Source organism: Tachypleus tridentatus, chromosome 13 (assembly GCF_004210375.1).
Source record: "Tachypleus tridentatus isolate NWPU-2018 chromosome 13, ASM421037v1, whole genome shotgun sequence".
In the NCBI taxonomy this organism is placed as follows: domain Eukaryota; kingdom Metazoa; phylum Arthropoda; class Merostomata; order Xiphosura; family Limulidae; genus Tachypleus; species Tachypleus tridentatus.
This window is the reverse complement of record NC_134837.1, coordinates 179,650,259-179,665,673: the sequence shown is the minus strand read 5'-3', so window position 1 is coordinate 179,665,673 and position 15,415 is coordinate 179,650,259. Positions and strand designations below refer to the sequence as shown.

Below are 15,415 nucleotides of genomic sequence, written 5' to 3'. Positions count from 1 at the left end.
CTGTAGTGTGTATCTGATACATTACTAATTTATTAAATTTTCATAGAGACTTCTATTGTAGAGAGGATATAATATAATGTTTCCGTAAGAAGACGCTAATCACTGTCTTGGTGTTTTATCTGATAGGTTATTAATTTATTAAAGTTCATACTGTCTAATATTTTAAACATGAGTTGGGTAAGTCGACAGTGAAACACTGTAACAAGGCTTAGTTTCATGTGTAGTATTTGTGGATTTGTCTTGTGTTCCACAGCCTGTCTGAATACACAACCACTACGACTGAGTATGGGTTATCTTTCTGATAACCATAATGAAGGTTAGCATAATCCAGGAAGAAAAAAATATATATTGAGCACCCACATTTCGCTCTCCTAATTTATAGTCTAATTGTGTTTGTTTCTTATGTGAGACCAGTGAATTGGAGGTTAAGATTGCTAAACGGTGTATCCCAACCGCAATATGGGTCCTACTTATTCAGTCACCTACAAAACCTTATAATCCTACATTGTAGCTTGTAACCTAGGATAAAGTTTTTTAATGCAGTGTATTTTGTTTATTTTTTAATTTGAATGTGTTTTGTTTTGGCCTTTAAACATATTGTTATAATATATTATATATATGTATAACAATATACGAACATTGCTGAGTCTTTCATCCATTTTGTTATAATGTTTAACGTCTGTCGTTATTAAATAATTAACGTTTTCAGCGGCACAGCCGGAAGTTTGTAGACTTATAACGCTAAAACCCAGGTTTTGATACCCATAGTGGGCAGAGCACAGGTATTCGGTTGAATAGCTTTATGCTGAATTATAAACAAATACTCTTCCGTATTACTATATAAATGCTGTTACAAAATTAATTTTAAAATTGAGAAAAAAATGTTTATTTTAGAGCAAAGCCACATTGAGCTATTTGCTGTGTCCACTGCGAGAAATAAAATTCTGAATTTTAGCGTTGCAAATCCATAAGAGGCAGTGGTCCTATCGGTGGAGCGGAAACACTTAATATTAAGAAACTATAGAAAGCCACTAGCAACCTCTGTTTTACTTTTTGTACACGGCTCACAAAAAGAAAGTACCTGTAAAATTACTTTTGTACACGATTCACATAAAAAATGGACCTTTAAATATTAGTTTTGTACACGGTTCACAAAAAGAACGTACCTTTAAATAGTTTTGTACACGACTCACCAAAAAAAGGTTCCTTTAAATAGTTTTGTACACGACTCGCCAATAGAAGGTACCATTAAATAGTTTTGTACATTAAATAGTTTTGTATATGACTCACAAAAGAAGGTACTTGTAAATATTAGTTTTGTACACCAATAGAAGGTACCAAATTTTTGTAAATCACCATTTTGTACATGACTCACTAAAAGAAGGTACTTCTAAATATTAGTTTTGTACACGACTCACCTAAAGAAGGTACTTGCAAATATTAGTTTTGCACACGACTTGCCAAAAGAAGGTTCTTTTAAATCATTTTGTACACGACTCACCAAAAGAAGGTACCATTAAATAGTTTTGTACACGACTCACCAAAAGAAGGTACTTGTGAATATTAGTTTGTGGATTTTTCGTGTCCAATGAACTCTAACTGTAAACATGTTTTGATTTATGACACACGAGAAATACTAGAGATGTTTGTTAATTCTGGGGGTCACAATAGAGAGCTGTGAATTCTATTTGTTATCATAACCTCACGTAATATCATTTACTTAAACAGCTAATATTGAATATGACAAAAAGACAGAAAGGTAGCTGTTGGTCCTACGTCAAAAAGACATTATCAGATGAAAAGTTATGAATGCTTTGATGGTTTACGTTGGACATATTTATTGTTACTTAATTTTTTACACTTTATGGTTTGTTTACAGTTGAACGGTTTGATATCCTGTGTCGTTTTATTGATTGTTCTTCTGCTTCTGGCTCCTCTTCTTCATTCTTTACCAACAGTAAGTAAACACGTACATATAGCTTTCTTTGTCCTGTTACTATCAGGTCATCCCTTAAGTAATGTCCGATTTTAGGTTCGGAAAAAGAGAAATAATTTCAATTTTTTTAATGTTATTTAACCAATAATGTATGTTCCATTATTATTACTTACTTCCTGCCAACGATTTACAAGCTGTCCAATGACACTTCTATAAAATTATTGGGGTTTGGAGGAAAAGAATGTAGAGAGGGTAGTTATGACATCTTCATGTGCACTAAGCTCTTTTCCATCAAGATAGTTCTGCAAACTTTGGAATAGATAATAATCAGATGGGGCAAGGTCTGGAGAATAAGAAGAATGTGGAAGTTTTTCCCAGTCTAGCTCTTCAATCTTTGCAAATGTGATCCTTGCTGTATGGGGGCGTACATTATTGTGGTGTAACACAATACCTTTATGATTGATCAAAGAAGGTCTCTTTTCTTTCAGAGCAACATTCAAACGCTCTAACGTTTGACAGTATAATCGTTACATTGAGTGGCAACAACTCAAAGTGGACCATAGCAACAATTTCCCACCAAACGCTTAACAAGACTTTCCTGGGATGGAGGTCCATTTGGACTGTGCTTTAATCAGTTTACGTACACTGAGCCATTGTCTGCGGCGCTTAACATGTTTATAATATATCTTTGTTTGTTTGTTTTGGAATTTCGCACAAAGCTACTCGAAGGCTATCTGTGCTAGCCGTCCCTAATTTAGCAGTGTAAGACTAGAGGGAAGACAGCTAGTCATCACCACCCATCGCCAACTCTTGGGCTACTCTTTTACCAACGAAAAGTGGGATTGACCGTCACATTATAACGCCCCCACGGCTGGAAGGGCGAGCATGTTTAGCGCGACGCGGGCGCGAACCCGCGACCCTCGGACTACGAGTCGCGCGCCTTACGCGCTTGACCATGCCAAGCCCTTATAATATATCCATTTTTCATCTCTAGTCACTAATCTGTCCATAAAAGGCGAGTTACGTCCGCGAGAGTGCAGAGAAGTGCAAATGTTCACTCTTGCTCTGAGGTTGGCTTCTGTCAAATCATGGGGGATCCATTTTTCAAGTTTTGACACCTTTTCAAGCTATTGCAGATGACAGTGAACTGTTGAACGGGTTGAATTAAGCTTCTGTGCTAATTTTTCAACTGTTACAGCACAATCTTCATCAAGTGCAGCCAGCAGCAAGTCATCTTTAAATTCAACAGGACAATCTGAATGTGGCACATCACTTAAGCTGTAGTCACCTGATCTGAACTTCTAAAACCACCTTCGACATCTTCTTTCGCTGAGAGACTCCGCACCATAAACACCTTGAATGTTTCATGTAGTTTCTATTGCACTACTGTCTTTTTTTAAAGTAATAAAGCATTATATGCCTAATGTGCTCCTCAGACACATACATCTTCATAAGGGTTTATTTGATTAATGTGATATGTAAAAGTGGAGTGGGTTAGTTTCTTTTATTTGTCTGAACATTTTTATACACGTTCTACTACATATTTTAGTCATTAAAGCCTTCTACAAAGTTTTCGGACGTTACTTATGGAATGACTTGATATAAAACGATTATAACGTGTCTAGGATACTTATAAATGTGTCTTGGAAGATAAACGCTTTATTGTATAGCACTGAAAATTTCGAGTTAGAACAAATATCTACCAACATTTCAGTAAAACCTCTATTATGAGAAAAATATCCTTGTTTCAAAACAATAGTATCAGCAACTTTTACAGTCGACACATTTTAATTTTAATAATTATAACGTTGTAATTATTAAATCTCATATTTTCTCTGAAAGCCAATTAGTCCTAATTTTAATGGTTACAACGTTGTAATTATTAAATCTCATATTTTCTCTGAAAGCCAATTAGTTTTAATTTTAATGGTTACAACGTTGTAATTATTAAATCTCATATTTCATACACTAGAGAACGATACTCTTCGAGCTTTTGTAGTCGATAAATCCTAAGTTTATCAATTACAACGTTGTAATCACTAAATCTGATATTTCCTCCACTAGAGGACGCTACTTTCCGAACTTTTGCTGTCAATAAGTTCTAATTTTATTACCTGCAACGTTGTAATAATTAAATTGGATATTCTCTCCACTAGAGAGTGTTTCATCCGATTTTACTGTTATATATATATATTTATTTCTTTATAGTGTGTGTTAGCTTCCATCACCATAATCGCACTAAAGGATCTTCTGAAGCAGCTCACAGAACTTAAACGTCTGGGACGAATCTCAAAAGTTGATGCTGTAAGTTAATTCCTCATATCTAGAGCCTTGTGTAACAGTTACAAGATTTTATGTGTTGCACTGAGTGTCATTACACTGAGAGGAAGATGTTTCTTCTTATTAAATCTGTATTTAGAACGAAACTTTTTGAGTCAGTTTGTTTTATTTTTTTATCTCGTTTCCAGGGGTAATCTCGTTGCGTAGAAACTAGAAGAAATTCTTGTATATCTAAGTATTGTAATTACATTTTTAATGGTTAAACATAATAAAGTGTTTTTACCTCTGACATAACTTTTAAAAAACATTCGAATTCATACTGTAAACATTTGATTATTGTTATAACAAAGCGATCTGAAACCACTAGTGCAACCGCTTGGGACTATGTTTAAAATATGAGTTTTGATAACAAATATAGTAAAGTGTATAAAGTTCAAACGATGAATTACCTCATTCAGTGTTGCAACTGTGACAGTTGCGTCAAGTGACTGTGTATAGACAGATATATAGCTTGTTTATATCCCTTAATTTGGTTTCAAATACTTGGACATATCGAATCAAATGTTTATACATGGATTTGAAATTATTAAAACTGGGGTAGGACCTATGGGCATGACGTTACTGAATTACAATATATGCATTATTTTTTAACCTATGGTCTTATTTTTTAATTGAGAAGAATAAATTTATTTTACAAAAAAATCAACGTGTTGAAGCCCTTTTAATTTTTTATTGTTACTATACGAAACCAAAATAAAAATAAAATCCATACGTTTGTCCTTGGGATTAGCAAGCTTTACGTCTCGTTACAGAACGATAGAAAATTTACTGATTTAATTTTAAATATTGTTTTTATACTGGCTCTAGTAATCACATAAATCTTCCTTCTGTTATTACAGTGTATATGGTTTGTAACGTTTGCCTCCGTCGTTTTACTGGATGTAACTTACGGATTAATCATCGGTGTTATTGTGTCTCTGTTCACCGTCGTATGGAGGATGCAAAGGTAGGTAAGAAACTATTCAATCATGAAAACAAAACAGAACAGAACAGTAAAGACGATTCGCATAACATGCGACTTAACGTTTTTTTTACTTAATGTTTTGCTAATGTTGTTTGAGTGTGTGTTTTTCTTATAGCAAAGCCACATCAGGCTATCTGTTGTGTCCATCGAGGGAAATTGAACCCCTGATTTTAACGTTGTAAGTCCGAAGACTTACAGCGGGGACATGTTGTTTGATAAAATTCAGTTTTATTTATTTAAGGCACGGTTATGAAATGCCTCTATAGAAATGCTTATTATTTAAAAATTTGGTAGAGCTCAAGTCTCTCCTTTGTTTGAGAATTTACAACATAAAATCGTCATTATTTACTGTTGTATGAGTGGTATCTTTAGATGTTATATAAGTTCTAATTTTGTTGTGTGTTTTTTGTTTTGTTTTTTGTAGCCACCGTGGAACTACTCTTCAAGAGTTTGGTAGCTCTGGCGTTTATATTCCTGGTCCAAAAGTAAAATGTCTGGTAAGTCTAAACCGGAAGTAAAATATATGGTTAAATCTAAAGTAAAATACCTGGTAAGTCTAAATCAGAAGTAAAATACGTGATTAAGCCTAAACTGAAAGTAAAATAAATGGTAAGTCTAAACCGGTAACAAAATACTAGGTAAGATTAAGTCGAAATTAAAATACATAGTAAGTCTAAACCGGAAGCAAAATACGTGATTAAGCCTAAACCTATCTCATGTTATCCGCATGCAAAACAAAAGTAGTTTTGTATTTATACCCGAACTATAACGTAAACGTTTATTAAGAGTATTTGTATGTATTTTCTTCATAACCTAGAATTGTTTGTATCAGGTTTAGTTTGTATAAAAAAGGTGTGTGTGTACATAAAAGACTTAAGTGCGATGATAGTTATAAAAACTGTTAACCAATTTTTTATAAAGATAAAATTTAAAATAAAAATTAAATAACGGTTAAAGGTGGTGGGAAAAAAAAAGATAAGGTCACACAATATATCGGAAATAACATCAATATATAAATTAAAGTATGAATAATTCTAATAATGTAAAGTTTAATTGTGAATTTAGTTCTGAAAATGCTTTCAGACAAATACAAAAGTCAATAATTCTGGGATCGAGGTTGATACCATTTGGTGTTACGGTATTTAACAGTGCTATCCAATAAGCTTCTTAATAAGTTTTCTGTTTCTGTTAGATGTAAAATTTGTCACTATACACGTCAGTTTAGTATCTTCAAGGAAGTGTCCAGGTGTATTGAAGTGTTTACGACCAAAAGGTTTTTATTTGTTTTCTGTTTTTGTTTCTTTGATAACTTGTAGTTATTAACCCGTTCCCATATAGTTGTTTCGGTTTAACTTTCTTATTGAAAATTAAAGTTTTGACATTGGATTAGATAAATAACATTTTTTTTGTAGATCAAGTTATAAGTTTAGTGATTCTGAACTGTTATTGGTTGTTTTTTTCGCTAAATGTGTTCGTTTTCTTCGTGAACTTGTAGGTTTAGCATCACTTGCTATTTACTGCAAGGATGATCCCCACCTAGTGCCAACTTAAAGTTTACGTGAACTAAGTGTGAATGCAAAGTCTTATTTTTTCTGAAAGAAACAACAGGAACTTCTATAAAAATGGATTTTAGTGAATCATTAAGTTCAAGAGGTAAAAGTGTTGTTTTTTTTTGGTATCCGCGGTAGATTTTTTAGTTTTTAGTGATAGGTAATAACCAGTGGAACACGACAAGAATTTGTTTTAGGTGATTGTTTTAAGGCAGATTCACGAGGTATATTGTTAACTTTGTCAAGTTGTTGGTGATAATGTTTTGTTTATACTCTCTTTCAGTCATAGTCTCTGACGGTTAATGTTCTGACTGTCAGAGTATATCTTCAATTTACAGCAACAATGTTCCTTACAAGATTCTTTACTGTAGGTCTCCAAAAGTCTTGTGACAGTTTCGTAAGTGTAAGTGAAGTGGAATGAAAGATATTTTTCCATTGCGAACAAAATAGTTCGTCATTGATTCCTATCGTAACTGTTGAATTCAAATTAAAGGGTTCAGGCATAGTTTGATTCTATAAAGACTGTCCCAATACATCAGCATGACACATGTCCTCTATTTTTTCATTCAGTTTTTTGAGTAGTTTGAAAATCTTGCTAGAGTTTAGATCAGAGTGCACTTGGGAGGATGTACACTGGGAGTAATGTTCATTTCAAGGAGAAGAGAGGATTTTGCTTTGTGTGAGAGAGAGAAGATTCAGGTCCTTTTAGGTCTAGAAAGTCGTCAAGTTCACGGTTTCGTGGAAGGTTGACTGTCACATTATAACACCTCCACGACTGAAAGGGTTATAACTTTTGGTGTGATGAGGATTCAAACCCTCGATCCTCAGATTGCGAGTCGAACACGTGGCCATGCCAGTCCCGATTCTGTGTATAGAAGAAGCAAAGCCTCAGAGATTGTGGAGCCTGGAAGGTCATCAAAATAAAAGGTTACTAGACAGTTGCTATGAAAAAGTGGAGGTCTTAATATCTCCATAAGTACTGCACTCAGGAGAAGGGACAGTAATGTTAGAAGAAAAAAGTAGACCCTTTACTCTCCTATAGAAGAATAATGAACTATTCGAATGCGCTTGAGTTTGGGGTATCGTTTCAAAACCATTACAACTTTTGTACTTGATCCTGTCTATGTGCTAACTTCTCAACCACGCTTTGTAATTTTATTGGATTTTCTTGTATATATCCATAACAATATACATACATTATTTATACAATCGTAATACGACATGTACATGTTCAGTTTTGTGACCATACTGTACTAATTTTGAGGTATGTGAAGTAGTGCACAGTGTTTTGTTTTTTTAATATCGCACCTTTTCGCAAGCACTAATATGTTTTAATATGTTTTATCTGTAACTGAATGGAAACTGAATAACAGGCCCGGCATGGCCAGGTGGTTAAGGCGTTCGAATCGTAATCTGAGAGTTGCGGGTTCGAATACCCGTCGCACCAAATATGCTCGCTCTTTTAGTCGTGGTAGCATTATAATGTGACGGTCAATCACACTATTTGTTGGTGAAAGAGTAGCTCAAGAGTTGATAGTGGATGGTGGTGACTAGCTGCCTTCCCTTTAGTCTCACACTGCAAATTTAGAGACGGCTAGCGCAGATAGCCCTTGTGTAACTTTGCGGCGAAATTCAAAAACAAACAAACTAGAGCTATATTTATGTTAATATTCTTCATTTTATACTCAAATGAAACTGTACGAACTGTAGTTAGTTTACAAATATATATATATATAAATTTAGTTATTTGTTTAATTAATGGTGCTTCTAGTTTATAATATTATATAGACTAATCACGTTTAACGTATCACCTAGTAACTGAAACAGGTAGTATTTTCAACAAATCAAAATAAAAATGTTTAGAAAACAATAATGTTTTAGCGCCATCTCTTGTAATTATTCACAAACATATACTGTATATATTTGAAAAAAAGTTAAAGCAATGTAATTTACACCTTACTAAATTTATTTATTGTTAAAATATTAGAAAACAAAAACGAAACACTGTACGGTCAACACTTCTTAAACATTTTTGGAATGCTTGAGCAATTAAAAATGAAAATAGAAAAATATAGAACAGGGAATAACATGAAACTTCAAAAGTCTGCTTTTCTCTCAGTCATGTCAATATCTTATGAAATGTAAGTTTTTTCTCCTTGCAAAGATTGCTAGTTAATTTGCTTTAAACAATCTAACAATGGATTTTTAAAACCCGAGTTGTACAATTTTAGGATAACCAAATTCTTTATTAATAGTATCGTGAAAATGATATGGAAGGTTACACAAGTTCTTTGTTATGAGGAGGGAGATCAAATGAACAATACATATATAGTCCAGGAAGAGTAACGTATAATCTACTTGAATTTAAGAAAGAAGCCGTTAATTAAAGTTGCGGATATGATGATATGAAATTTAATATAATATTTTTTAGATCTGTCGTTAACAATACCACGTTTAATTGTGAATTTTTAGACTCCAGTCAATGACAAGACAGGATGTGTGACGGTCTTTCATTTCGGAGTTCCTCTCTGCTTCGCAACAGCTAGTCGATTCCAAGGCGAAATAACCCGTATCATCCGACAGAGGTAGGGTTAAAAAGCTTTTATTTATTACAACCAAAAGTACCCGTCCCCAGTAAAAGAAAACTTTAAGTTAATTTATCAATTTAAATTATTTCTCGAACTTTAAAAAGGTTAACTGTGTTGGATTCTTGATTTCGTTCAAAACCAAAACTGTGAGTCCATCATGATAAGTAATTCTTGAATATTTCATTCATGCTAAGAGCCACTCAACAATAACATACAGTACATGTACATTTTTATTGTTTAAGTTACGTCACATTTTGAGATATGAATGACAGTGTGATAATTCTTGACAGTTTAACGCAGAATAACCTGTTTGTTAAAAATATTAAACATCAATGTTATTTATGTCTATTCTACCGTCAATTTAAAAGTGAATGTTTTGCTTTGTCTGCGTGCACAGCTTTTCTGAGGCAGTGCTGGAAGTGGCTGACGTGACTCCGGAGAAGAAAAACAAGAATTTCTTACCACCCCGGATTATCTTTCAGGTCTCTTAGAGACATGGACGACTTTAAATCAGAATTACTACAAAATATTGGTTTGGACTGAAGGCAAACGAACACTCGCACAAACCACACAGTTTGCAATATATATATAAGAAAAAGATCATGTTTGTATTTTAAATGTGAGACAAACATACTTTGTACAACTTCTCTCATTTTTGTCGGTATGGTAGGTAGAGACTGATGAGGTCTGGTCTTGTGCGAAAGACCTCGTCGGCACCAGATATAATGTGGTTGACCAATTACTATATATTCTTCATGATGTGCTAAAAACACATAGGTCCAAAAAGTCTTGATAAAACTGAAATAGAAACCCTTATAACCCGAGCACTTTCGAAAGGTGGACCTTTCTTCTTCAGGAGCAATCTGGAAATGTCCAGTGTAATTGAACGAGTGACATATAAAGATTTAGTTTAGTAACGTCATAGAGGTCATCGGACTTTCAGGAAATTATTTATTTCTCTGCCTAGTGTTGTAAGCGTCCCATTACCGTTGCTATTTAACCGATGACGATAATGTATATGGAAAGTTGTTGTTGGTATTTTAACTTTTGAATGGAAAAAAATATGTCTGTTTTTTAAGAACTGTGTTTGATGTTTACGTAAAAAAAGGAAAGATAACACCTGAGAGTGATAGAGAAAGATGTGTTAATATAAATCAATTTAAAAGCAGGATAAAATAATTATTTCATGAAAACGTAAATGAAGAATAAACGTATTTACCTGACAGAGATGAAACTAATGACCAGAGATCACTGATTCCTGGGTCTAGATTAATTCAGAAAGGTTGAACAGTGTTTAGCCTGACAATCCAATAAGCTTCTTTTATTTCTCTGTCTGCTTTAGTTTTGAATCCTGTTTCAGTTCTAGTGACAGTAACATTTTTAATTCATTGATCGTGTTGATTGAAGTGTTAAGCGACAGTGAGATCTTTCTCGGTGTTAATAGAAAATTTGTTATTGCTAAAACGTTTTCTGAGAGTTCTTTGTGTATGTCCTGTATACTGATAATTGCATTTTTTACACTGTATAAGATAAATGGTGTTTTTGTTTCACAAGTGATTTCTTTAGATATTTTAAAATTAAGTTGATTGTGCTTGTCGGAAAGGTTAATACAAATAGCCATCGGACAGTTTGGCGCAAAATTCTAAAAAATAAAATAAACTTATTCGTACTAGTTATGTTACTGTTAAACGCCGAAACATTGATAAATATACATAGGTTTGCTGAAGTTCAGGATGTTTTTACTTCTAGAATGATGTGAACAAAACATTTGTTATATTAATTCGTACATTTTCAGAACAGAAGGGTATGAGGAAAGTTATACAGTATACGTAGCGATCTGTGGTGCCACCTGGTAGCTAAAATCGATGTATTTTATGGTGTCTGTTTATAAAACGAGCATATGGCCAGTCAAAAATGGTGGGATAAGTACTACCACACACTCTATATGCTTTATAGCTAACTGAAATACATGCGAAATCAAACTTGACCAACAAAGAGGCAGAAATGTGCAGTCAAGGAAATCAAACGTCAATAACTTCCTTCGTGAGCCAATCAAAATTAAGATTATTTCTCAAATGAAATTCGTGGCGTATTAATAGAATAATTGTTGGTTAAAAAATTAGTTAAATTAACAACTTCTAATATATAATGAGGTTAGTGTGTGTACTGAAAGTGTAAGATGAAATGTATATACAATAATACTGAAAAAAATATTTATTGATTATATAACTAAGAGTCTCTGTTGATTAAAAAGATTGTAACAGAAATAGCTTCATTTAGAAACGATTTAAATTTAAAATCGAAGCGATATTTTTACTTTCATGATACAGTTTATGCACTTGGCTTTAGACTATGCTCCTATATTATATCTTTACTTCAGGTTTATTATACTAATACTCGCTACACTTACAGGGTTTAACGGCATAATTTCACTCTTGGACAGACAGTAATCGAATAATTCTATCTGGATTTTGGTTTTCATGACTCTTATTTTGAGAAATCACGCGTGACATAACGTGATACACATTGGATTTTATATGAGTTAGATTTTCGAAAGCACCGAGAGTTTTTTAACTCTCTATGTCTGTGTTTTATTGTGTATTTTTTAATTGTTTGTTTGTCTGTTTTTGAATTTCGCGCAAAGCTACTCGAGGGCTATCTGCGCTAGCCGTCCCTAATTTAGTAGTGTAAGACTAGAGGGAAGGCAGCTAGTCATTACCACCCACTGCCAACTCTTGGGCTACTCTTTTACCAACAAATTGACCATCACATTATAACGTCCCCACGGTTGAAAGGGCAAGCATGTTTGGCGCGACGTGGATGCGAACCCGCGACCCGCAGATTACGTTTAAATTGTTACAATCAAGAGTTCCAAAAATAACGTTTCCAACCTGAAGTTAAGTTATTGCACTAACCAAACCCAGTGAATAACCGTAGTTTAGGAAATTTATTTTAAATGTCTTATGCATGATACGTATTTATTATTATGTAAAAACTGAACAATTCGTCATGTGGAAATGTGTGAAGATATTAGGAAAGTAAATTATAAAAGAAGTATGCTTACAGTGAGTTGCGCCATCTATTCATAACTCATTACACTAGAATGCCAACGTAAGTGATTGCGACGTTAAGTTACGGCAGGTGTGGGTTATTACAGTTAAATAAATGAATACACCCGATTTTTTAACTGTATCTATGTTTCAAAATCCGCACTTGAATAAAGTTCCATATTACACTTTTCCGTAAGTCGTGTCATCAGAATTAACATATGTTAACGTACCTTGTGGTGAATGTGTTACGTCATTTTACGTATGCTGACTCTTGCATTTCTCTTACCTTGAAGAATCATTTATATAATTGTGTGGGTGTTTTCTTATAAGCAAGGCAACATCGGGCTATCTGCTGAGCCCACTTAGGGTAATCGAACTGCTGATTTTAGCATTGTAAATCCGCAGACCTGCAGCTGTACTAGCGGGAAGCATGTGGAATTATAATAATTTATTTTACGAAAAGTCGAACGACTTGGTTCTACGTCATTTTTCTGACGTCATTTTACTGCTGACATATGAATACCGCGACATGCAGCAATTAGTTATTTTACGGTTTACTGCATGTATAGAAATTATATAATGGAGCCTTTACTATGTAAAAAAAAACAACAACAAACAAACTTGAACACGAAAATTACGTCACAAAATGTGTATCTATACAAACATATATAATAGTGTGCGAATTTACCTATTTCTTACCAGGAAATTATTCAGTTTTATTTTAAATAAGATATACTACGATAGTTTATCCGTTCACTGTAAGTTTTAATGATAAAATTGTTCACTGTGCTAGGAAACGTTCTGTTCTGAGAACATAATTATTTGTAATTTCTTAATTTTTATTAATTACAAGTTGTTGTTCTCGAGGAAGAAATTATGAATTCTATACGTAGTAGACAGAATTATCACAAACGGTGTTTTCCATTCATAGGCTTTCACCAGATGCTCTAACAAATCAAGATACCAACGACCGTTCGAACTATAACCTATACATTGTCCTGGATTGTTCTACAATCTGCTATATTGACGATACAGGCCTTACAGCCATGAGAGAGGTCAGTAAATAGACGTTTATTCTGTTATTCTGAGATCAATGGGTGAAACACACACGTGTTTAACATTGATGGATATTAATGGTTTTGTTATGATAAAAATGGTGGTTCAGATGCAGGATAAAAATGAAAATTACTTCATTTTTTATTGGCAGTTTTTACTCTGTATAGATTTAAACAAACATTTATCAAGAGCTTTTTACTTTAGTGGAATTGTTCCCTTATGGCTTAGTGTATACTTCAGAGCTTATAACGCGAAAATATAGGGTTTGATCATATTGTGCAATTTTACGTTTAAAACAAAGAAACTGAACTTGGGTAATATTTAAAGTAACTGTTCACCTAGACGACTTTTTGAAAACTGAAATAAACGTTAGTGATGTCATTTTCTAAGTAATCTCACTACTCGTTGTTTAGTTTCTATGTGGAACTAAAATGTTGTCATTAATCTGAAGTAATAAAATTCCCAATTTTTCGACATTATGTATTTATGCGCTATCTATTGAGAGCGCTTTGAATAATATCGTTTGTACGAATGCAATATCGTAAATTGTGCGCTTTCAAAATTTCATCAATGTTAAATTTACATCATGAAACTCTTTAAAATTACTTTGTGTCAAGTAAACAAGCGAAGACGATCGTATCTTTGAATGTAAATTGGCTTTACCCTATCAAGATTGCTCTCTTTCCGACCTCCCTACAATTAAAACTTTGTTCTTGTAACAAACACTCCTTCTGGCCTCTCTACCAGCTAGATATTATTGTTACAACAAACATTTTTCAGCTCCAGCTAGTTACATTTAAATAAAATACCAATTTTATAATTAATTATTTCCTTATGTTATGACTGTGTATATTTTCGGTAAGCATTCATGCTTTTTGTGTAACTTTTATTAACACATTCTTATATTAAAACCTTCATTTAACACCCAGTAAAGTATTCATGAAAACCTTCATAAAAACTCTTTTTAACAACTGAAAACTAAAAATAATATTCTGTAAAAATGTAACATCTCATAAAAAGTATATAAGAGAAGATGTTCCTCGATTGGTCACTGGTAAATTTACAGGCTTTTAAGGTTAATATAGAGGTTAGATTCCCCGCGATGGACACAGCAGGATAGCGCACTGTGGCTTTTCTTTAAAGTAAGCAAACAAATAAATCAATGAGAAATACACAATGTTAACATTTGTTGTTGTTGTTTCGGAATTTCGCGCAAAGCTACACGAGGGCTATCTGCTCTAGCCCTCCCTAATTTAGCAGTGTAGGACCAGAGGGAAGGCAACTAGTCATCACCACTCACCATTAACTCTAGGGCTACTCTTTTACCAACAAATATTGGGATTGGCCGTAACATTATAACACCCCCACGGCTAAAAAGGCGAGCAAGTTTGGTGTGACGGGGATTTGAACCCAGGACCCTCAGATTACGAGTCGAGTTCCCTAAACACCTGACCATGCCAGGCCGAAGATTTGTTTTTTCTATATTCTGAGTGTGAAGGTTGAATAACTTTAGGTTTTAACAATATATTGTTTTATATCAAAAGTTTTAAAATACAAAATAAACTAAAAATAAGCAAGGAAACAGTATTCTCTAAAACAACCTCTAGATCAGCAGTTCTTAACCCCTGGGTCACGACCCTGGGCTTCCACTAGAAAAATAACTCTCTTAGCTACTGTAGCTAAACAAAGTAATTTTCTTTTGGCCTCAGTGACAGTTGTTTAGCCACAATTTTAGGTCGCCAAAAACTGTGTGGTGCGTGACTTTTAATATTCATCGATTTCATCCAGTAAAAAATAGTTGTAATTATGTGAAAATCTACAAGACATTAAGTTTTGTACTATTTTTTATTCCCCAGCAATCTTCCCTGCCAAAAAAAAATAAAACAAACAAAATAAACATGATAAAGAGGAAAATAAAGAGATACATTTCT

General features: G+C 33.6%; 1 protein-coding gene across 4 annotated transcripts in view; it reads left to right on the top strand.

The window, feature by feature from the left end:
• LOC143237386 (prestin-like) overlaps positions 1 to 15,415 on the top strand; it is a 55,952-nt gene that overhangs the window by 33,452 nt on the left and 7,085 nt on the right. For 3 of the 4 annotated variants that reach the window (XM_076476593.1, XM_076476591.1, XM_076476592.1), the window contains 6 exons: positions 1,880 to 1,957; positions 4,145 to 4,240; positions 5,116 to 5,222; positions 5,665 to 5,737; positions 9,263 to 9,375; positions 13,360 to 13,483. In XM_076476593.1, the coding sequence (XP_076332708.1) occupies positions 1,880 to 1,957; positions 4,145 to 4,240; positions 5,116 to 5,222; positions 5,665 to 5,737; positions 9,263 to 9,375; positions 13,360 to 13,483 (591 nt within the window). Of the gene's footprint in view, positions 1 to 1,879; positions 1,958 to 4,144; positions 4,241 to 5,115; positions 5,223 to 5,664; positions 5,738 to 9,262; positions 9,376 to 9,775; positions 10,192 to 13,359; positions 13,484 to 15,415 lie in introns of those variants that run through there. The other variant, XM_076476594.1, reaches the window with a different exon arrangement.